General features: G+C 40.3%; 1 protein-coding gene across 3 annotated transcripts in view; it reads right to left on the bottom strand.

Moving 5' to 3' along the window:
- LOC101746084 (dedicator of cytokinesis protein 1) overlaps positions 1 to 24,138 on the bottom strand; it is a 69,012-nt gene that overhangs the window by 18,022 nt on the left and 26,852 nt on the right. For 2 of the 3 annotated variants that reach the window (XM_012691517.3, XM_012691522.3), the window contains exons 15-26: positions 23,845 to 24,008; positions 22,157 to 22,340; positions 20,961 to 21,091; positions 19,670 to 19,844; positions 12,542 to 12,646; positions 10,977 to 11,165; positions 9,490 to 9,710; positions 8,570 to 8,802; positions 3,524 to 3,676; positions 1,971 to 2,274; positions 1,286 to 1,457; positions 419 to 667 (exon numbers count right to left, since the gene is read on the bottom strand). In XM_012691517.3, coding sequence (XP_012546971.2) covers positions 419 to 667; positions 1,286 to 1,457; positions 1,971 to 2,274; positions 3,524 to 3,676; positions 8,570 to 8,802; positions 9,490 to 9,710; positions 10,977 to 11,165; positions 12,542 to 12,646; positions 19,670 to 19,844; positions 20,961 to 21,091; positions 22,157 to 22,340; positions 23,845 to 24,008 — 2,280 coding nt within the window. The remainder of the gene's footprint in view (positions 1 to 418; positions 668 to 1,285; positions 1,458 to 1,970; positions 2,275 to 3,523; positions 3,677 to 8,569; positions 8,803 to 9,489; positions 9,711 to 10,976; positions 11,166 to 12,541; positions 12,647 to 19,669; positions 19,845 to 20,960; positions 21,092 to 22,156; positions 22,341 to 23,844; positions 24,009 to 24,138) is intronic. The other variant, XM_012691525.3, reaches the window with a different exon arrangement.

Below are 24,138 nucleotides of genomic sequence, written 5' to 3'. Positions count from 1 at the left end.
TTGTTGAGTACGTATTTCATTAGAAAAATTGGTACCCGCCTGCGGGATTCGAACACCGGCGCATCGCTAGATACGAATGCACCGGACGTTTTATTCTTTGAGCCACGACGACCTCATGACACTGAAAACGATCCTCAGCTTCTCTCATCCACTTCTTGTCGGCCGACCTGCATAGATCGATCTCCACCGAGCCTGAGGGCGTTCTGGACTACGTTCGCTAATTCGCAGTCTCCACTCAAAAACACATTTTCTTCAACGGTCCTGCTAACATGGTCAGCTGGCAAGCCCATTGCCACTTCAGTTTACTAATCCGCTGTGCTATGTCGATAACTGTGGTTCTCTGTCGGATAACCTCGTTCCAGATTCGATCCTTCATAGAAACTCCAAGTATAGCAAGTCTTAAAACATAATCACTAACCAATGGTTTCCTTAATATCTCGGGGAATCCCTTCCCGTGATATATGACCCTGAAGTATCCCGGATGCGACCTCCGGGACTGCAGCATCGAAGCGTAGAACTCCGCCAGCTGACTGTGCAGTTCGGCCAGCGGCCCGTAGCCGAGAGCTTCCTCTTCGTAAACCGATACGAGCTCTTTGACTATATCGACCGCCAGCTCCCAGAGACCGCCGCGTTTCAAGAGCTCAGCTATTTCAAAATAGAGATGTTCCTGAAAATACATTGTTTTAACCATGGTTTAAATACATTGTGTTAACACAATTTGATTTTATGACCTGGTAACTAAGACCTTTACGTCATGTCTTATTTTAATTTATATTCTTATTTTTATGAAAAATGATAACATGGGGTGAAAAGAAATGAAATAAAGATGATTAATTTGAGACATTAATCAACTGGGATGAAATTAAATGAAATGAGATAAGATGATATGGGATGAATATAATAATATTCTCAGTAAAATGGTGGCCATTTACTGAGACTTTTCAGTGGACTTTTTGTAGGATCCCGAGAAGTTACGTCCAGCGGCTTTGTTTTATTTTCCCAGATATGTGCACTTTAACAGATACTAAAGTTAATAAACGACCGTTATTACACATTTAAACCCGAAGAAACACTAAATAGACAAAATAAAACAAATCACACAACTTTACTCCTCGCGTTCCCGCCAAAAAATCCCTGAAAATACATTGTGCATTAGAAGCATTGCGCATTTATGTTCTAGATGTCTATGGGCTCCAGTAACCACTTAACACCAGATGGGCTGTGAGCTCGTCCACCCATCAATCAATCAAGTTTGTAAGGAACAAGAAGTGGTTCTTCAGCCTACCTTTAGCTCTCTATGTGTCGTGTGGTCGTCGTGGTTGAGCGTGGGATGGCGCAGTCTGGGCGGGAGCGGGTCGTGGCTCCAGGACAACAGCTTCGCGTGCAGCCGCAGCGTGAGCCCAGCCTCGGTCCACTGCTGGGCCGCGCGGTACATGCTGGCCAGCTTGTGGACGTACCTGCAATACATATACAACGTGTCCCAAAATTAAACTTTTTTTCCCCTACCTAAACCTTGAGAGGCTATATCAGCGTAACCTTAACTGGTAGATGAGCTCACGGGGCTCAAACCTGACGACGTTGCTAACACCAACCCTAGCAAGAGCAGTGCTTCGCAGAATCTACCACTGGATCTGAATCGCGACCCACTGAGAAGATCCGGCGAGAAACTCAGTGGGCTGTGTCTGTGGTTTAATTTACTCGTCGAGCCCTTCGTCGCAAGAGACGGGTTCGACGACTTCAAAAGTGAAGTGGTTACCGGAGCCCATAGACATCTACAGCGTAAATGGCGCCACCCACCTTGAGATATGAGTTCTAAGGTTTCAGTATAGTTACAACGGCTGCCCCGTCTTTCAAACCGAAGCGCATTGCTGCTTCACGGCAGAACTAGGCCGGGTAGTGGTACCTATCCGTGCGGACTCACAAGAGGTCCTACCAGCAGTAAAAGTCCGTTGTGGGGTTTGACAGCGTACCGTATGTACATGTGCGGGCGCTCGATCTCCTGGTAGAAGTGCAGCACGGTGGTGGTGAGGTGCATGCGGTGCGGCGTCGGGGAGCGCAGCGCGGCCGCCCGGTACTGCAGCAGCGTGTCGAGCTGGCGCGCCGCCGCCGCCACCAGCGCCAGCCCGCACGCCCGCAGCGCGCCCGCCGCCGCGTCGCACCGCGCGCCGCATGACGTCACGAACCGCCCCCGCCACTGCAGGTCGCCGCACCCCCGCTCCACCAGCACGTCTAGCTTGTCGATCAGCTCGCTCTCTAGCTCCTTCAAGTAGTTCTCTGTAAATCACATTATCACTACATACCTTTAAACGAGCAATTCTTGTATATATTTATATATAATCTGAATCTCGGAAACGGCTTCAATGATTTTAATAAAACTTAGTATACAGGGGATTTCGGGGGCGATAAATCGATCTAGCTACGATTTATTTTCAGAAAATGTTGTTTTATTCGTGTTTTCAATAATCAACTTTATCGATAATCAACTTTATGACTCGTCCCGATATCTATTGGCGAATAAGGGCAACTAACCGCTTTAAAGTCAAAGCAAGATGGCGTTATCAAAAAAAAAAAAAAAAGTGTGTGTGTCCGCTCCGACGCACGACTGGAGTTTACTGGATATAAAAAATTAAACGAAACAATACGAGAAATAGTTCTATATTACGACAACACGATACACTACAGATTATTAACAAATTAACGAGACACAAAACAAACGACTAACAAATATATGAAAATACAATAATGAGAGAAACGCGCGATCAGTACGAGGCTTTGTGGCGGACTGCCGGCGCAGCAGCCCGGCGTCACCTGCGATAACGCGGCCGCGCGTTGGCTCCTGATTGGCGCGCGCACGCATCACGCAATCAGGAGCCAATCAGGCGCATAACGCATTTCGTGTGACATGCTAGTACGATTTTGGTCCCCATAATTTTCATACCCCGGGCCTATATATGTAAATCGATTCTTAAGGAGTAAACTCCAAAAACCGAGCAAAGCTTGGTCATCGTTTAGTCACTACATAATATAAAACAAAGTCACTTTCTCTGTCCCTATATCCCTATGTATGCTTAAATCTTTAAAATTACGCAACGGATTTTGATGCGGTTTTTTTAAATAGAATAATTGAAGAGGAAGGTTTATATGTATAATAACATCCATTAAATAGTGGAGAAATCAATAATAAATTACAGTTTCCGAAGCGAACCGAGGGCGGGTCGCTAGTAATCTATATATTAATACGTGAAGCAAAAGCTTTGTACCCCTTTTTACGAAAATAGCGCGGACGGACGAGTATGAAATTTCTCACACTTATAGAGAATTTAGAGGAGAGCAGGATACTAAAATTGTGCATATATATAATATACATGTTAAAGGTGTAGCATCTCTTATACACAGCATTCTCTATTACAAGAGCAATCTGATTTAAGGATGAAAAATGAAGAAAACCACAATACTACACAACGAAAAAGAAGTTTCACTTCATTCACGTGCGTGAAGTTGTACGCGCACATTTGTCTTTTACCTTTCTCTCCTCCGGCAACACTGTGGTTGTATTCTGTTTGCATCATGTCAAAGAATATCGGTATTGTAGTGTTCCTGACTTCGTCGTCGCGTAAGAAACTGACTTCGAGGAACGGAGTGACGAGGCACGGTATGAAGGAGCGCTTGTGTTCGCCTGTTAAAGATAAAAATACACTTCTATACTAATATTATAAAGAGGAAATATTTGTTTGTTTGTTTGTTTCGAATAGGCTCCGAAACTACTGGACCGATTTAAAAAATTCTTTTTCCATTAGAAGCCGACATTGTCCCTGATGAACATAGGCTACTTTTTTTATTTTATTTTTTATTTTATTTTTTGGTTTCATGTGTTTTTTAATGTTTCCGAAGCGAAGCGAGGGCGGGTCGCTAGTATAATAATATATGTATTCTATAATACTGAGATATTACTTTAAGGAAATTGTTTGTTTTGATTTTGTTCTTTTATGCTTTTTGTTGTTGTTTGTTATTCTTTTGTTAATGCACCTACCATGCATTATTATCTCTGCACCACCCTATGGTCGACTGGAAGTGAATGCCCATGGCATTAAGTCCGCCTGTGTACAACTTTTGTTTTGTGCATAAAGTATAAATAAATAAATATTTTAATTAAATTAATTTTAATTGAATACAATTTCAGTGCTCACGGATGAGCACAGGCATTCGAAATGATTTCGACAGGTGAAAGGCGTTTTAAGCGGCATTTATCTTTATAATTAAAGGTGCCTTTTGTTTGATATTAGCATTAACGGTTAGATTTTTTTTTTTTTTTTTTTTTTTTTTATTGCCCTTGTAGGCAGACGAGCATACGGCCCACCTGATGGTGAGTGGTTACCGTCGCCCATGGACTTCAGCAATGCCAGGGGCAGAGCCAAGCCGCTGCCTACCGCTTAATACTCTCCACAAGCCTCGTTTGAAGAAGGACATGTCATAGCGCTCGGGAAACACCGTGGAGGGGAGCTCATTCCATAGCCGGATGGTACGTGGCAAAAAAGACCTCTGGAAACGCACTGTGGATGACCGCAGTGGCTCCAGGTAGTATGGATGAACTCTACTCCGGTGGCGGGCGGTGCGATGGTAAAAACGAGATGCCGGTATCATCTCGAACAATTCCTCAGAGCACTCCCCATGGAACATACGGTACAAAATACAGAGGGAACCGAAGTCCCTCCGCAGACCCAGAGGTTCCAAACGATCCGTGAGACCGGGATTATCGACAATCCGAACGGCCCTCCTCTGTATGGAGTCAAATGGAAGAAGCTGGTATTTGGGAGCCCCGGCCCAGAGATGGGAGCAGTACTCCACGCGAGGCCGGACTTGTGCTTTATAAAGCAAAAGCCTTTGTCCAGGCGTGAAGTACCGCTTCGCTCTGTTGAGGACTCCCAGCATTTTGGACGCCAACTTGGCTTTGCCTTCCAAATGACTCCGAAACTGGACATCGCTCGAAATGTCGACCCCAAGTATCCCAATACTCTCGGAAGGTTGCAGGGATACTCCTTGGAATTGCGGCGCCATGACAAAGGGGTCCTTCTTCGCAGTGAACGCGCAAACTTGTGTCTTTAACGGGTTGAATTGAACCAAGTTCAATTCACCCCATTTGGAGACTCGCCCCAGAGAGTTCTCCACTTCAGACACAAGTTTTGATCGTCTCTCTTGCACCACGCTCCGAGAGAGACTCTGATGGCCGATATATCGCGCATCCCCCGTGCTGTCATCCGCATAGCAATGCATGCCATCAATAGACAGCATGTCATTGATATACAGGATGAAAAGCGTGGGGGAGAGCACCGAACCTTGTGGAACGCCAGCGTTAATGGTCATGGTATCAGAACAGTCACCGTCTACAACGACCGTGATGCTCCGCCCATCCAAAAAGCTAGCGATCCACTTGCAGAGACCCTCGGGGATTCCGTAAGATGGTAGCTTCGACAGAAGTGCCCTATGCCAGACCCTGTCGAAGGCCTTCGCAATATCAAGGCTCACAGCAAGAGCCTCGCCCTTGCTCTCCAAGGCTTCAGCCCACCTGTGAGTAAGGTATACAAGAAGATCGCCAGCTGAGCGACCGTGACGGAAACCGTACTGTCGGTCACTGATCAGCTGGCGATCCTCCAGATACTTCAGGAGTTGTATATTAATTATTCGCTCCATCACCTTGGAAAGCAAGGAAGTTATCGCGATAGGCCTGTAGCTCGATGGGTCCGACCGGTCACCCTTCTTGGGGATAGGGTGGACGTGGGCAGTCTTCCATGAAGACGGAACCCTGTTAGCGCAATAAGAGAGGCGATACAAACGCGTTAGCGCAGGCGTCAGCTCAGGGGCGCACGTTTTCAGAACCACTGCAGGGATGCCGTCTGGCCCGCTCGACTTATGGACGTCCAGGAGTCGGAGTTCCCGCCTGACTGCACACTGTGTAAAGCAGATCTCCGGCAGGGAACTATCACACCGGAGGATGTTCGGTGGTGTGGCACCCCCGTCGTCCACAGTCGAGTTCGAGGCGAAGAGTTTGACCAGAAGGTCAGCCTTCTCTTTCGCACTATGGGCCAGACTGTCATCGGACTTGCGTAGTGGTGGGAGACTAGACCTGCAAAAGTTACCTTCTGCAGCTTTGGCGAGCGACCAAAAAGCACGGCTCCCAGAGGGATAGCTCTTCAGTCGCTCGCCAATTCTAGCAACGTGCTCCGATTTCGCCCTGGCAATAACCTTCTTGTAGGACCTGGAAGCGGCGTTATATTTCCGCCTTTCCTCTGAGATGTTAGGATCCCGACGTCTCCTAGCATCATCCCATGCAACGTATGCGGACCGCTTGAGGTGTGCAGCATCCCTGCTGGCATTGTTATACCAGGGTCTGCTGCGACCCCCAACGGGCACTTCAGAGGAGGGAATAAACAATTCCATCCCCTGGAGCACCACGTCTTTAAGACGGTCCGCACAGACGTCAGGATCAGCAGAGGAAAAGCAGAACCGCCCCCATGGGTAGGATGCGTAAAACTCACGCAATCCATCCCAATCTGCTGACAAATACTGCCAAACTCTTCGATACCTGGTCGTCGTTCGACGACTAGGACGAGAGAGTGGTGTGGCAGCACGGATAAGGCAGTGATCAGACGATCCAAGTGGAGCGTCGACCACCACACTGTATCCGGCTGGATCGGTGGTCAGCAGAAGGTCCAACAGAGAAGGCTCGTGCCCCTCAATATCTGGGACACGGGTGGGCTGTGTCACCAGCTGGGAGAGGCCGTAGGCCAAGGCGAAATCGTAGGCAGTCCGACCCGGGAGGTCAGTGGTTCTGGACCCCAACCACTCTTGGTGATGAGCGTTAAAGTCTCCAAGAACCACCACCTCCGCAGATGGGTACTGCTCAAGCACGCGGTTAGTCCCCTCTTGCACATGCTCTATCAGAGCTGAACCTGCATCACTGCTGTGGGACCTGTACAGGCACGCGTAGACTCGGGTACAGCCCCCGTGATCTACGCGCAGCCACAAGAGGGACAGGTCCCGTTGTTCGAGGCTTCGTAGACGGCGACAACAGACATCAGCCCGGACGAATACACACACCCCGGCTTTACGCAGGAAGTTGTGCTCCAATACGTAGCCGGGGTATTCAAGGTACGAAGTATCATCCGGAGCAGATATCTGCGTCTCCGTCAGAAAAAGAAGGGCAGGCTGCGCCGTCTCAAGATGGTGGTGTACGGCGTCGAGGTTGCTATGTAGACCCCTTACATTGCTGAAATCCACATTAAATGTGGAATGGGGAGTCGCCGACAAAACCCTTTTCCTTTTTCGAACTTTCATTTTTTAATATATTTTTTTATTTGGAGAGTGGGATTGGGCGGGGTAGGATGTTCGAGGCGAAATCGTGACAATACCTGAATAAAGCGCGGAGCACAGTACGTGCTCGACCACGGGTTGCGTGAGCGACTGACGCAGGGCATGGAAGGGCCCCCAGTCCACCCTGCGTGCGATCGCCGGGATCCACTCCGGTCTCCGACTCCGGCACGACGACCGCACGACAGGATTTTACACCGGTTGGCGGGACAGCTTCCCGGGGCGGAGTTTAGTAGTGACACCCGGGTTCAGGTCCCCAACTGACCGGCGGGCGGCGGCGAACACCGTTTCACTGGGTCTCCCTATACCCCCGTCAAACAATCACGTCCCGCGAGCTCACACGCACGTCTGCTCCGCATGTTCCAGGTATCGCCAAGATTCACCCCCAACAAGGAAGAGGAAAGGGTAGGAATAACACTGGCTCTCCAACCCACACGCCGGAACACAGCTAGGCTATTTGGCGGCGGACTCTAGTTGGAGGGTGGTCGCCAGCCAGTCGGACAAGTCCTACCACCGATTATGTATTCGGCTCCCGTTTTGCACCACCCAGGGGTTACTTGTAGGGAATCGCGGGTTAAACCTACGGAAGCGGGAAGCAATCAACCCCCATAGATGTTTTTAATTTAACTACAATTAAGTTTACTTCTTTTTTTAATGCTTAGATGGGCGGACACGGTCAAAGCTCACCTGGCGTTAGTCTGTGGTCATATTGAGAATAGATTAGTATTGTTTGTCTTTAATATTATTTGTCTAGTGTTATCTTGGCGGCATCTGTGATTATATAAGTTTATTAGTATTTGACAATTGAACCATAATAAGCTTCAAGTTCAAGCTTATAGTTTAAGTTAGTAATTACAGTCGAATTTTGAGGGACCACTAGCATTAAGAAAGACAATAAAAATCAAGTTTGTGTGAAGCCATCAGCTGTTTCACTGGCCCGATCCGATTAGGAGACCACACATATACAAGGTGAGGTCATAATACATGTATATGACAATAACTTTTTTTTTCTTATATGTGTTGGACGAGCTCACAGCCCACCTGGTGTTAAGTGGTTACTGAAGCCCATAGACATCTACCACGTAAATGCGCCACCCACCTTGAGATATTAGTTCTAAGGTCTCAGTATAGTTACAGCGGCTGCCCCACCCTTCAAAGCGAAACGCATTACTGCTTCACGGCAGTAATAATAGGTAATACATACCCAAGCTGTACCACATGTCGCTGAGGCATTGCGCTAAGCCCCTTCTTATGTCCCCGTACAGTTGCTTGACGCGTTGTTTCCTCGCTGCGGTCAAGGTCTCGAGCTGGAGAGGCGCCGACGTGCCCAGGGCCGCCCCGGCACTGAACCAGGCCTTGCATTGTGCGCGGACTTTGGCCAGTGACTCCGTGTCTTCGGCCGTGTTGAGGCGGTCTTGAATGGTCGTTGACAGCAGCCTTTTGTGGACACCAAATTAAGTTTTCAACTAAGAACTACCGTTGAAAGAATCTATTCGTCAATTCTAAAGGAAAATGTAACTTTGAAAGGACAATCTATCGTCGCAGTAACTTAGAAAATCGTCACATTTGCTTTGAAATTTGAGGTCGGTACATGTTATAGTTCACGATCAAATCGAATATCTTCAACTTGTCGATCACGGAGACACTAAAAACAGTTCTGAGCAACGATTTATTATTAAGAACCTGTTTTTTTTATTGCTTAGATGGGTGGACGAGCTCACAGCCCACCTAGTGTTAAGTGGTTATTAGAGCCTATAGACATCTACAACGTAAATTCGCCACCCACCTTGAGATATAAGTTCTAAGGTCTCAAGTATAGTTACAACGGCTACCCCACAAGCAGAAATAGCCAGGGCGGTGGTACCTACACGTGCGGACTCACAAGAGATCCCACCACCAGTACCATCCCACCACACAATTTTTGCGGGTTTGATTTTTATTACACGATGTTATTCCATCACCGTGTAAGTCAATCGTGAACATTTGTTAAGTACATATTTTATTAGAAAAATTAGTACCCGCCTCCGGGATACGAACACCGTTGCATCGCTCAACACGAATGCACCGGACGTCTTATCCTTTAGGCCACGACGACATTAAACTTCAAACCTTCAAACCTCTTACCTCAGAGCATGAAGCATCACGTAATGCTGTAGATGTAGCATATCCGCCCAGTGCGGTCTGAACACCGGTCGCTGAACCAACATCACTATCAGGCCCAGCGCGTCGTCGACTAGGGAGCCCGATCCGCCGGCATTTTCCACTTCAAGCGCTTTCACCACCATAGAATACTGATCTTCGGACATTTGTCGCACCATGTCGACCAGTACCGAAACTATTCGTCGCTGTTGTGGTTTTAAATAAAAGAAAAATACTGTTTATCATATTAAATTTGATAAAATATATCTTTATATCTATATTAATATATAAATCTACAGTTGTTTTTACGGATGTTCCGTTATAATTACTAAATTGTGCATCTGATTGACTTGAAACTTGGTATCCGTGTAGAAAATACATGTACTTAATAATGGATAGGCTAGTATTTATATGAGTGTTGGGACTCCCTACGCCAGTTGCGGGGGCGTTAATGATGAGAATCTTTGTGGGAGTGAGAAATAATAATGTTAAGTTGAAATGCCCAGCGAGCTAGTACTTTAATAATATGCTCTAGGTTTTAGAAAAATCTTGGGGAAACAAACAAAATTGCCAAAAAGAGTCAGAGCGTCGCTACACCCGAGCTCTCGCGTAGCAATATAATTTCTGTGATAGCCCAGAATAGCACAACACATCTCTTTCCATATATAACGTGGAAGATGACTAAGGAACCACTGGAGAATGGGCAGAAGCATTCTCCGTGTACCATAGCAGCATATTGCGATCACCAACTGATATTTACTGGCAAAACTTATTGTGGGTGGTAAATACACGGATTCCACTCTTCTACTAGTTTATGCCTTGAACTAAGGATGCGTTCTTTCTTGAAGAATGTGACGACCGCTATAGAATGCAGTTGAGACTTTTGACTCGTGTCTCAAGGTGAGTGGCGGCATCCACGTTAGGTCTACGGGCTTCGATAGCCATTGCAAAGTGGGTAGGCCATTAGCTGCTTCATCCATTTAAGCATAGAAATAAAATAGCCCATGCCTCCGTATTCATCCTAAGACAGCATTTGCTAGCTACCATTTGCTAGCTTTGTCAACGATTTTTCAAACAAAAACGGTTATGCAGTTTGTTGTTTTCACGTATTTGAAGAGACATGTATTAGTATATTAAATAACTGGAAACAAACCACAAACGATCATCCGGCCCCAACTTGGGATCCCCTATGTTATGGATACCAGAAACTGACGTAAATACTTATATACGTTTAAATATATAGATAATAAGCACCCAGACTAAGAGCAAACAAACCTGTTAATCACATTTGCCGGTTGTGGGAATCGAACCTACGACCCTTGGCGCATCAGTCAGGGCCGCTAATTACTGCACCACCGAGTCAGTCAGGATATGTCAGTCCCTTTTTAGTGTCGCTATTTCGTTTCATCGAATTTCAAATCACAATGGCGCTAAAGGTCTCAATTCAATAAACGCGAGTAACGCATACTCACAACAATGTTCTCATTGGACGAACTAGGATGTTCCTCGGTCCCCCTCTCTTGGATCATCACGGTGGCCGTTTTCAGCACTGTGGGCAGTAGTCTTCTAGCTAATTCCGCTCGATCATTCTCGACGGGCCCCACGTCATCGCGAGCGAGTAGCGTCAACACCTCGCCTAAGGTTTCCACGCAGAGTTCCACCTAACCAGAGATTTACAATTCAAACAAGCGATCGCTAAAGATACTCGTCCCAATCTAGATATTTTGATTGATGCTTAATTTGTTAACACACCTCTTTCGTTTCGATGCGATTTTATATTTTAATTACGAAAAACTAAAACTCATTAATCGATATTGCCCCAACTAATGTTACGAGTCGGGAGTATTTGCAGTTAATAATATTTAACAAGTAAAGAACTCGAACATTCGTTGTGTTCGATAATTTAGTGATTTCAAGAGTAATTTTACATCAATTTCAGATACGTATTAAATGGAAATCGTTCGAACTCTGAGCTTATTTTAAATGTAATTGAAAATTTAAGAATATTGTTCTTCTGTGTTTCGTAACCTTAACCGGTTCTTATCTAAGTAACAAACCTTGATCACACACTTCGAGTAGGCTGCTTGAAATTAAAAGCTTTATTAGTATATATATTCCTAAAACTGTTCATAGACACCATACCGCGTAAAATGTATGCAGATTATGTTTAAGCATGTTTTAATTTTAAACGAATTCCATATTCCAAAATTACGAAAGTCGTTTAAAATTCAATGCGAGATACGATCGCGAACCGATAGTTATGTACATGGTAATATAATATGAGAACGAAAAACATCGTAAAGTAAGTTTTGTGAGTTTTTAATTTTCAACTGATATGCATCATCTGAAATCTCGCCATCTAATTAATACAAAAACAATATATATCGTGAACACGAACTATTTATGATGTTTTTGCTGTCTCAAATAAGCACGAATAAGAGCTTTGCGTCAGAATTAGTCGAATCGACACTATAAAACGCCCGTAAAAGCACAGCACACAACTTCTAAATTAACAACTGTAATCCATAATCACAATAGTAATACTTTTGGACAATCCCAACACAATCAGCATTATTTCTCAACAACAAGTACCTATTATAACTTCATATCTTCCCTTCTATATCTCGATACGAAGCTAAATCTAATTAACCTATTACGAAAAAACAAATATTAAAAACTATTAAAAATAGCTATGTAAATTTTAAACAGTCAAGTTATGCATGTTTGTTAATAAATTATATATGATCAAAAAAAAAGTCTCATCAGGTTATCTGATAGATGACGGTCGATCTTCCACGGTCTCCTGTACTATAATAACGATTAACCTGGTTTAGACGCTCTAAAATTTACAAGTGTCATTTCTTTTCTCTCTATCACAATCGCATAGCCCTTATCCAGCCGCGTGTAGAAGCAATAATGTTATTATATCATATCGTTATTATATTATATCATATCATTATTATATTATATCATATCATTATTATGTTATATCATATCATTTTTATATTATATCATATCATAATGTTATTATACATACGATTTGCTGGTGATGCGTTGGATCGTGTAGTTTCGCAGTGTCCTCGCCTAGGAGTCTCGCTGCCTTGCCAACCAATCGCAACTTGAGCGCCGTCTCGCGGTACCACTGTCACACCCGACACTAAGCTAGTGCACGCAACTAACGCCCGTAATACAAATGCTTTATGTGCGATTTCACGTGAACCTTCCATCGTCTGTTATTACTGTCTTCAATTTCATGGATATCTTTTTAAAGATTTTCAGAAGCATCTATTGAAAACTTATCGACATTTTTAATTTAGTATGAATTCCCATTTATACTTTTGTATTGAATTACCCTCAAATTAGGGCTTTACGAGAACTCAATTTGGAAAAAAAGTGAAGAAGCTGTAAGTCACTGATATCTAAGAAAAAAAATACCAGAATAGACGTGTATCTAGATTCAATTCAGTTAGATATCGAATTGCAACCGACTCTATTTCCGTAATTCGGGCATTAGTTAAAACGTACACAAACACTTGACCGACCATTATTAACGAAAAAAAATTAAAAACATTTATTAAAAAAGTGTAAAAAAATATTTGAATCTTCATTCTAAATCCATCAAAGCATATTAAGTTTTAATAATGATCGACCGTCCCACGCGGTAGCTGTCAGTTTCGAAATGTCACTTCAAACGTCAAACTGACAGCTGTCGTGTGTCAAACATGCAACACATCAAGAGTTTGCACACAATTTAGTTTTCAAGCGACATCGATGGCTCGCTTGTTGCTTTTTTAATTTTTAATAAAAAAAAGTAAAAAAAAAAAACATCAATTGCAAAGTTGCCATGTTACATTGAAGAAGAGATATTCACCGTTATCGTTATAAGGTTAAGAACGGAAATTTATCCTAATTATAGTAAAAAAATAAATCATATTGTAATAAGATTAAACGTAGTTACATATAATAATGTAAATATAAAATATGTGAGCGATACACAAAAATAATATATAAAAAAAACACATATGAACATAATAATATACGTAAAACAGACGATAACGTGTGACAATAAGAAAATGTTAGTTTAAATTTTCACACAGACAGACAGACACACAAGAAGACGGATATTAGTAAAGCGTCATTCTAATTGAATTTTTTTCATAAACATTATAAGATCGATACCGACTTTTTAGGAATCTTAACGTTTTTATGAGATGGGTCCTTTAGTTTTTTTTTCTAAGGTTACATCTCCCGTTGTATTATGATTAGAGCTTGATCAATTTTAATTTAGAAAAAATTGTACTACATATGAGTGTAATATTGAAATATTTTACTATTATTTACGAGTGTAATATTGAAATATTTTACTATTATTTAAAACTAGTGAATCAACGGCCAAATAATTCACAAAGTACGTGTATCAATACATCATACATTAACTATGTATATCAGACCTGAATCGTCAAGAGCTGTATAAAGTTTAAACTCAAACGACAATAAAATATCGATCGTGTATATATCACAAACAAACAAACAAAGCCTAACAAACAAATAAAGTCAATAGTAATCTTTATCTTTAGGGTTGATAGCACTTTTTTAGTTACATAATTAAAAGACGATAGCTCATTTTTATGACTGAAATCGTGATCTCTGTTTTTTGTAACTTAACTGGTACTTAAATAGGTAATTAGCCGATTTTAACTGCCCATTGGACTAGGAAGCAGAAAAATAAACGCTATTTCTTTTTTTTTGTTTCCCAAACGTCTTGATTTGTTAACCTCGCTTACGATCTGTGCCAAACACTACATGAACACACGTGAACACACTACATGCTCGCACACAAAGTGAGATTAGTTATAAATAAATATTAATAAAGGAAAATAGTGATTGATAGGTTAGACTTTTTTTTTACAGTGACAGGTGATTTTGGTATTTATTCATAATCGAGTTAGAACTTACATTTGTGTGCACATCTCACGATGCGGGTGCGACGGGGGACAATTTTTTTTTTTATATATTTTCTTTTTTTCTGTTCGTCTTTTAGCTCCTACCAAATCTACTGCATGCATTTTACGTAATACGGTTAGTAACTATGTTTAAAACACCTTTAGTTTAAAATATCGATTAATGTTTCGATTTTTTTATGGAATAGATAGAAATTGAATTCAAACTAGCGACGACTACATTTACATATATATGGCAATGAACTTTATTCTCATTGTGATTTATGTCCAAAATTGAATTTGTTTTTATTCACTGGTCATTCAGTGATCTATTTAATAATTTCGAGAGGTTTTTGGTTTTAGCGACATTTTTGCAACTTTACAAGAGAGCCATTTAAAGCTTAAAATTAGGAAAAAATATATTTAAAAAAAATCTGCTTCTGCTATTTGAATGGGGTAAACTTAATTGAAGTTCAATTAAAAACATCGAACTGGTGTTGCTAATACCAAATAGAACGCACCTTTATTTAACACTAAACATACCATAGCGAATCAAATGACCCATTTTAAGCTTTTGAATTCTGTCTGAAAAATTTGAAAATATGTATACGTATTTCATGACTTTTTCTTACCAATTGAGTCGTCTATTATCAAAGGTGGCAATCTGTGCATTTGGACAAAAAAATGTTATTGATATGTCAATACAGATTGATTTGAATACAATCGTCTCCTTCAAAGAATACGGTTCAAAACCTGCATTAAATAAAGGTTAATACTTAACCTGTTATTTATCTAAGATGTCGTTCAGAAGAGTTTTGTGACTGCCAATGGAATACAAAGTCAATAATTCGTTTTTCTGATTTACCAATAATTGTCCAAAAGTCACATTGCCGCCTTTGATAATAGTCGACTCAATTAATCTACAGTTATTATACTTTTTTTTTTTTGTTTTGTTTTGTTTATTTTGAGTAATACTTGTCGTACATCGTTATCTACCCGCTATGGTAGAAATAAGACAAGTACCAGTAAGTGTTAGTATGATTAGTGTTAAAAAGATAAATGTCGGGTAGTAAGCGAAATATCAATTAAAACAAACAACCTTTCTACCCTCGATATGCTACTAAAATTACCATCAAAATTAAATTTATTATAGCATTTGCGAGTTCAGTCAAAATCACAATGAAACCAAAGAACTTTAAATATTTTGATCTTTAACTCTACTATGACATATTAAGACAACATTTAAATGTGTGTGGGCGGGCCTCATGCATCGGCGTGCTGTGCTTACCTCGTGTTGATTCCGCTTACACGAACATTATGTACTTCGTTGTCGTAAAATTAGTCAATACTATCGATTCGTATCGAATCGGAAAGCATTTTAATCGATTATACTCAAATAAACTTTAAGTCTATTTAGACACTACACAATAAATATCATTTTATCTCTATTTTAGTTTATTTATTATGTTATGACTACAGATAATTTTCTTGAGAACATCCACTCGACAGTCCGAATTAAAGAGACTAAACGAAATCGATTATACACAAATCGATACTATCGACCGAACGACAGAGACCAAACATTAACACATAACAAGTGAGGTGCTTACATACCATTACACAGTGGCTTTGAACACGGGACGTACACAATGTTATTGACGAACACTTTGTTCACGTGATTTTATTAGGAAACATTAAATTGATCGATACGGCATCCATAGGGTGTGAGATAATGGAACATAAGACGCGATAATGGAGTTTGGGAGGTTATGAAATTACGATCATACAAAATTGTGTCTAATTGTGTTGGTTCTGTGATCGAAATTCGATTGATAATCCAATCACTTTATACTCATTTTATGTATTCACTAAACTATATTACACATATCGCACCTTTAGAATAGAGGTGGCTTAATCCAAATTTGATGTTTTTTTTGGTATAAACGCCAAAAATATATTTGAGGAATTTTGTAATTTTTCAGTTTTGATTTTAATACTTTAAGCCCTGGGGAGCATATCTTACAGGATGCGCTTTCTTTAAAAGAGACGGAAAGTGTACTTTGTTCTTTTCTAACTAGCTTTTCTAACTAACATAAATTTGGTTTTTAATTAAAAAAAAAAAAAATTACAAGCTAATAGAATACACGTCTTTAAGAGGTTATAAATATAAAACTCATTTTAAAAAAAGTTAGTTAGCCACTTCAATTCTAAAGGTGCGATATGCTCTTTTACTTTTCTAATGACATTTTTCTTGACAACACTGAAGTCTACTGACTAAAGTCATCAATCACACAGGAGAGTAATATACTCAACTGTTTTCTCTGTACCTATTTGTTTACAGATTTGATCATATTAGATTATTATATACCTAATATTCGCTTCAAGTGAGACACACGAAATTACCATAACTAAAAGTAATGAATATAATTTTGAATTTATATCACGGAATAGTTAATCTTTTCCGACTTCGAAAAACATTTCCTCACACCGTGGAAATTGAACAGTGAATGCCTTGGAATCGAAATGGATGTTAATATGTTTATTAATTGTATTCAATTAATATTTCCTAGTAATATATTCGGGCTAAAAATTAGAACTTTTACAAGGGTAGCTTCTCGAATACGAATAGCGGAGTAATTGATCTCGGTTAGTGATTACGTCATACGTGTGTATATCAAATGACGTAGCCACATAGTTCGGGTGATACGCAAGAATGTTCGTCTCATATAACACCACTTGTTCGTATTCGCGAAGCAATCCCGATGCGAACTAGCCCTTAATTAAACTTATACTTACGCTAAAAACATCTTAAGCTCCATTAAAAAACGGACGTCACAAATATATATGGTAACAAAAAAAATATAAACAAAAAATTTAAAACTCAATGATCTTCGAAAAAATTGTGTACAAGATCACTTGATTCTATTGCAAAGAAACATTTAGATATATATTACAAAAAAACTTTTTTTTATGGAATCAAAAATTCAAGACCGATTTCAGTTGGTATCTATTCTAATTCTATAACAATATTCTGTGTTACTGTTTCTTCAACTAATTAATTAGTATTTATTTTTGCTTAATCAACCACACTAATGGACAGTGTTTTGTTGAAAAGACCAACTTACAATCAGAACTTCGGAGTTGACATAAACCTTTCATAGCTCACGTTTTGTCATAGCAAATGCTCACAAGAAGTTTCCACGATGAAGGATTGAGCATCGCGTAATAAAAACCGCAAAAAATATGATCTACATGATTACTTGTATGTAATAGGGGCGCGTTGACACCGGTTACCGTCCTCGTCGAATACGACGAAGAGTTCGACGAGTGAACTAGCCCATAAACAGACACAGCCCACTGAGTTTCTCGCCGGATCTTCTCAGTGGGTCGCGTTTCCGATCCGGTGGTAGATTCTGCAAAGCACTGCTCTTGATAGGGCTAGTGTTAGCAATTCTCTCAAGCTGAGCCCGTACGCTCAGTTACCTGTCCGGCATCAGTCGAAGTACTCAACGATATGATTTGAAGCACATATCACTCAATAAACAATCGATCAATTAATAACAATAGATGATGACCGAGCTTTGCTCGTGCGTATTGTTTTATTATGGAAATTTATAGTTTCTTCGGGCTTAATAAAAATGGTTTAACTATCATAACAGTCGTTTACCATTTGTGAAAATGTACAATTTGGAGTTTTTTTTTTTTTTTTTTAATGACTCCACTAGAATAGTTTCAGCAAATAACCTGATCTCGTTTCGTTTAATTTCATCCAAATCGATTAAAAACTCAAATGTATAATTTTTCATATAACAGAATATGTACACGTGTATTTAATATATCGAACATTTATATAAGACTAGCTGACCCGGCAAACGTTGTTTTGCCCATATATAAGATTTCTAGGGAATTTCTAGTGTAGAAAAAAAAAACTTCATTTAATCACATAATGCCTCATTATAACAAAAAAAATACGTCTAAAAAATCAAATATAAATGTTAAGGGTGGACAACCCTTATCACTTAGAGGTATGAAAAATAGATAGTAGCCGATTCTCAGACCTACTGAACATGCATATAAAATTTCATAAAAATCGGTCAAACGGTTTCAGAGGAGTATGGTAACTAACATTGTGACAAGAGAATTTTATATATAAGAAAACACTGGCAACAAAGGCGTCGCAAAAAGACAATTGCCATGCATAAAAAAGAAGAAACAGACCTCTGCTGCATTGGCGAAGGATAGAACAATTTTTTGCGAACTGTCAAGTTATCTTAAATCCTATTAGTCTGCCACCCTATAGACTACCACGAAATTAAGAAGAATTTGATGGTTTGAAGAACCTGGCAACTATATATAAAGCTTTTCAATTTTACGTGAAGGATACCCTGAAATGCCTAATTCTATAAAATTTTCGTTATACATCGCATACATGATCACTTGACCCGGGCGGTTCATCTACGCCAGGGCTTCCCGAACTTATTTTGTCTACTTTGAGAATAAATTATTTTTTAGCGCCCCCATTTTTTCACCTACTTAAAAAGCACTATAGCGAGTCCTCCCAGTTGAAATTACTAATCGCCTCTCAAGCCTCTACCCAACGCCCCCATTTTTTGCCTGATCTCTTACCACCCCCTTTAGGCCTGCAGCGCCCACAAGGGGGCGTTATCGCCCACTTTGAAAACGGCTGAAAAGGCGGGAAAGTTACGTACTGTGTTATTTAAAAAGTGGACAGTTGATGCCTTTATTTATTTATTATAAAAAAAAAGAACACAATATTCCTAACCTAAAAGTACATGTTATTATCCGCAACATGCTTCGTCAGATTACAGCCTTTATTGTGTAGTCGACTCCTGTCTTTTTTTTTTGATTAAAATTATTGAATTTTCTTTTTTTAAATAAAATTATTTTTGTGATTGTGTATTTTTGTGTAAATTCAACTGATACAACTCACAGGAGTCGAGAACATTGAATTTGACTAAATGAAATTTTTGTTATTTATAATAGAAATTCTTCAGATTTTCACATCCCTAACGATTTTATCGACTTTGGTTAAGTAACCTAAGGCCAATTATGTTCTGTACTAGAACCATCACCTGTATCAATCAACAAGTATTTCAATGTAAACAAAAAGGCTTCCCAAACCGTGAGCGCTCGTGAACATAAGTGAACACATACACTTCGAGTGACAACTGAAATCGGCCTACCCTGCATCCGTCACAACTCACCTCGGCTTTATCCCTCAACAAAGCTCGAAGTGTGGCTGCGAGATGCGGCAGCAGCAAAGCTCTGGCAGCCGGCGCGGCGCACAGTGGTCCACGGACCAACTCTAGTAACGCCAGCATCCTTTGAGTGCCGAGACGACAAAGGGGCAACGCATCCAATGCACGGATTATGTATGCGCTGGGGGAGATCAAATTTAACATACTTACATACATACAATTATTATTGGTAATTTTTTTTTTTTGCGATGTGATTTTTAAATCTAATTCTTATAATCTCAATCTTTAGATTGCTGTTTTTAGATTAAATTATTGAATATAAATACATTAAAAACAATAAAAAATATTAAGTTCAATTGGATATGCCTCTATAGATCAGAATGGTATTTTTTCAACCGGGATGAAAAGTTCGCTTTTAGTCCCTTAGCACGCGGGAAAAAAGTACCCGATTCTCTATTATTTGTCGAGGTCCAGAGAAGGTTTAAAAGGTAAATAAGTATGAAAATCCTCGGAATTAAACAATCAAAAAAACGGAATTAAAAATAACAATTTTGTTTTTCGTTAATGTGAACCCTCCCCCCCCCCCATCGATTAAGGTACTACGAAGTCTGCCGGATAATAAAAATGGATTTGAATAACTCGAGTTATAGTAATTTAAACGGAGAAGATATTATAAAAAATTTAATATTTACAATAATTTCTATTCATAGAAATTTTAATATGTTACTAGGTTAGACGTTCAAATAAAGTAATGGAAATGTTTGATAATGTATGTGGTGATAAATTACACAACTCTACAAAAAAAAACTTCGTTCTTCGTCCTAACGTTTATATTAGGGTTTTCCGGTTAATTATTCACAAAAAGGAAAATAAAATATGTACCTTTTTTTGTATAAAGTTTGCTTTTGTGATAGTTATAGTAATAATACTCATTTTTCAATTTTTTTATAAACTTTAATACTTTAAAAAAGCCGCGCTATGAGAGTGGGGTGTTTACGTTTACACAGAGACCACTACCACTAGATGGCACTCGAGTCATAAACAACGATCAGGCGTTTTGTACAAGCCCAGAAAAACTTAAAATGTCACGAAAGTGTAAATACGATGCTGATGCATTTTGTTTCATATGTGGTCGATTTATTAAAGTTCAAAAGCAAACTGTTTCATGCCATGTATTTTTTTTTCGTCTAATTAACGATCTGAAATATCGAAATTTTATGCTTTGCAATCAAAGTCAAATTTGGAGTTGACCCGTGTTACTTATAACATCAAATTTTTATTTTGAATTCGATCTTACCAGAGCTCTGTGTCCGGGTACACTTTGATGATGTGCGGCACCGCGTGCGGGAAGTACTTCAGCGCGGATCCCTGACACGTGAGCACGTGCTCGCCGCACCGCATCAGCCACACTAGCGCTTCTAGAAGCGTCTGTGCACACAAATGTGTTAATCAACGACTGCGCAACACTGAACCCTGTCACTCGCCAATTATAATTATAATGTTACGCCGGTAAGAGTAATGCCATCTATTGCCGAATAGTCGAACGAGTATTGGAGGATTTAGTAGCACCTAGAACGCTCGAGAATTACAACGCCATCTATTGTCAGATAGCGGAAACACAATGGTAGGGATGTGTGGAGTATTCTCGATAATTCTAGGGATGAGGTATCGACTATAAAGCGTTGCAGGGATGGCACGCAGTCAGTTAGTAATCGGAACCACTCGAAGCGAAACAGCGAACGGATCACCTGAAGCGAAGCGGAACAAGCGAATTGAGAGTTTTAAAGTGTTTGTTGAGTGTTTTAAGTGTTCAATACAGTGTTATTTTTTTTTATTTATTGCTTAGATGGTTGAACGAGCTCACATCCCACCTGGTGTTAAGTGGTTACTGGAGCCCATAGACATCCACAACGTAAATTAACTTGTAATTCGGTATAATTTTATTAAACCTGAACCCCAACACGTAACAATAAGAATCAAGTTTGTGAGTGAGGTCGACGTCATCGAAAACTGTTTATGCCTTCTTCGTGTGATTCAACACGTATGTGCGTGAGTTATTTTATTATTACAATAATAAGCTTTGTTTGTAACATGATTTTGCCGACAGTCCGCGTTTATTTTAACAACTACCCACAGTTAAAAAAATATAATTAGTCGTAAGTGTTCGATTAGTGATGTCTTCTTTCATTTTTATCACTAACCAACAAAATGACAAAACTAAATACACTATCGATAACGCTTATCGACAACAACAATGCGCATCACTATGCCCGTCCATAAGACTCGTGAGTGGAAGAGAGAGCGAAATACTCGCTTCACCGCTCCGATCTTTTATGACCCAAGCTGCACGCACAAAATAATTCTACTATAGTTAAATATTAATATACTGTCTGTGATTGGGAATAAGCTGTCTATCCTATTACGGACTCGTTGTACCGCCCGGAACTGGTGACCCGATCTACAACCATCAACCAACTACTTCCAAAGGCTCACATCGAATAGCGCCTTGAAGCCGTCGTCAGCAGCGCTGTCGCCCAGAGCGCTGCGGAGTTGCCTTGAGCGCACCACCAGCCGCAGCAGACTCTCGACGCACTTCATGCAGACCAGCAGGCGCTTGACGGCCGCCTCGCTGCTGTTCGCGGTCCGGATCACCCACACCATCACCGTTATCAGGGACCTGGACACGGTTACGTCACGGCTTTTTTTTATTGCTTAGATGGGTGGACGAGCTCATACTTTTCTTAGGTGTAAAACACTCTTATCGTCTTCTAGCATTAAAACTGTATAATCTCAAAACTTACTAATTTTACAGGAGAGTGTTTTAACGGTTTAACATGTGATATTTTTAATATTAATCATCTTTGTAACATTTTATTTTTTATTTTTTACCAGTTACATTATCTGTCTTTTAAAGTAAGATAAAATAATATATTAATTTTGTTAATGGTAGTCAAAATATTATAGGTAAACTAAAAAAAAAAAAAAAAACAACGCTCTTTTGACAGTATTTATGAGAAAAATACTGGTACCTACTAACACTAAATGATTCCGCATATTAACTCAATTTCGAATATTTTTGGAAATTGTACACTTTTAATGCGAAAAGACGTTATGTGTTCTTAATAATAGGTCGTTGCTCAGAACTGTTTTGAGTATCTCCACGATCGACAAGTTGAAGATTCTGGTTTTTTATTTTTTATTTATTGCTTAGATGGGTGGACGAGCTCACAGCCCACCTAATGTTAAGTGGTTACTGGAGCCCATAGACATCAACAACGTAAATGCGCCACCCACCTTGAGATATAAGTTGTAAGGTCTCAGTATAGTTACAACGGCTGCCCCACCCTTCAAACCGAAACGCATTTGAGGATCGTAAACTATAACATGTACCGACCTCAAATTTCAAAGCAAATGTGACGAATTTCTAAGTTATTGCGACGACAGACTGTCCTTTCAAAGTTACTTGTTTTTTTTTTATTGCTTAGATGAGTGGACGATCTCACAGCCCTCCTGGTGTTAGGTGGTTACTGGAGCCCATAGACATCTACAGCGTCAATGCACCACCCACCTTGAGACACAAGTTCTAAGGTCTCAAGTACGGCTACCCCACCCTTCAAACCGAACGCGTTGCTGCTTGACCGCAAAAATAGACAGGGCGGTGATACCTACCCGCGCGGACTCACAAGAGGTCTTATGTCTCAAGGTGAGTGGCGGCATTTACATTGTCTATCTATGGGCTCCGGTAACCACTTAAGATCAGGTGGGCCGTGAGCTAGTCCACTCATCCAAGCAATAAAAAAAAAAACTAGAAGCTTCCGGTGTGATTCGCCCGGCGTACTCACGCACTTACTAACTCCAAATTCGTCTCATACGTATCTTACCATCCACTTTAACGTCAAAGAAACCCCATTATGTATTAAAATCAATCCAGAAAATTTGAGGCAATCCCTAGTTGTATGTATGGTTTATCGAAATACAGCGATCGATGTGCTTAGTGCGAGTTTTTTAACGTTCTCGATTGCGTAAAAGTTAACTCAAATTTGTAAGGAATCGGAACAGCGCCCCTAGCGGCAAACGCACGCAAACACGGGTATCGATATCCCGAACTTTTTTACTGTGATAGTAAATCAACCCCAATAAAAACTGTCACATTCAATATCGAAAGCATAAAATCAACTCACTCGTAAGCCAAAGCGTCGCAGAAGCTCTCGTCTATGTAAACGTGCAGAACTGGCTGGAAATGCTGGTACTTGTGATCGGCGACCAGCGATATGACCCTCAGCAGGCATTCAAACACTAGAACGCCGTAGCTCTTGTCCGAATAATATTCTTGGTCTTCTTCGACCTTTGAATGAAGAATAAATCACTAAAATTAAAACTCCCACCGAAATCACCAAAACTAAACATGTCTTCTATACTACAAAGAGGAAAGATTTGTTTGTTTGCTTGTATTGAATAGGCTCCGAAACCACTGA

The sequence above is a fragment of the Bombyx mori genome, chromosome 26 (assembly GCF_030269925.1).
Source record: "Bombyx mori chromosome 26, ASM3026992v2".
NCBI lineage: Eukaryota > Metazoa > Arthropoda > Insecta > Lepidoptera > Bombycidae > Bombyx > Bombyx mori.
The sequence above is the reverse complement of the archived record's forward strand: the minus strand, read 5'-3'. Positions and strand labels throughout refer to the sequence as shown.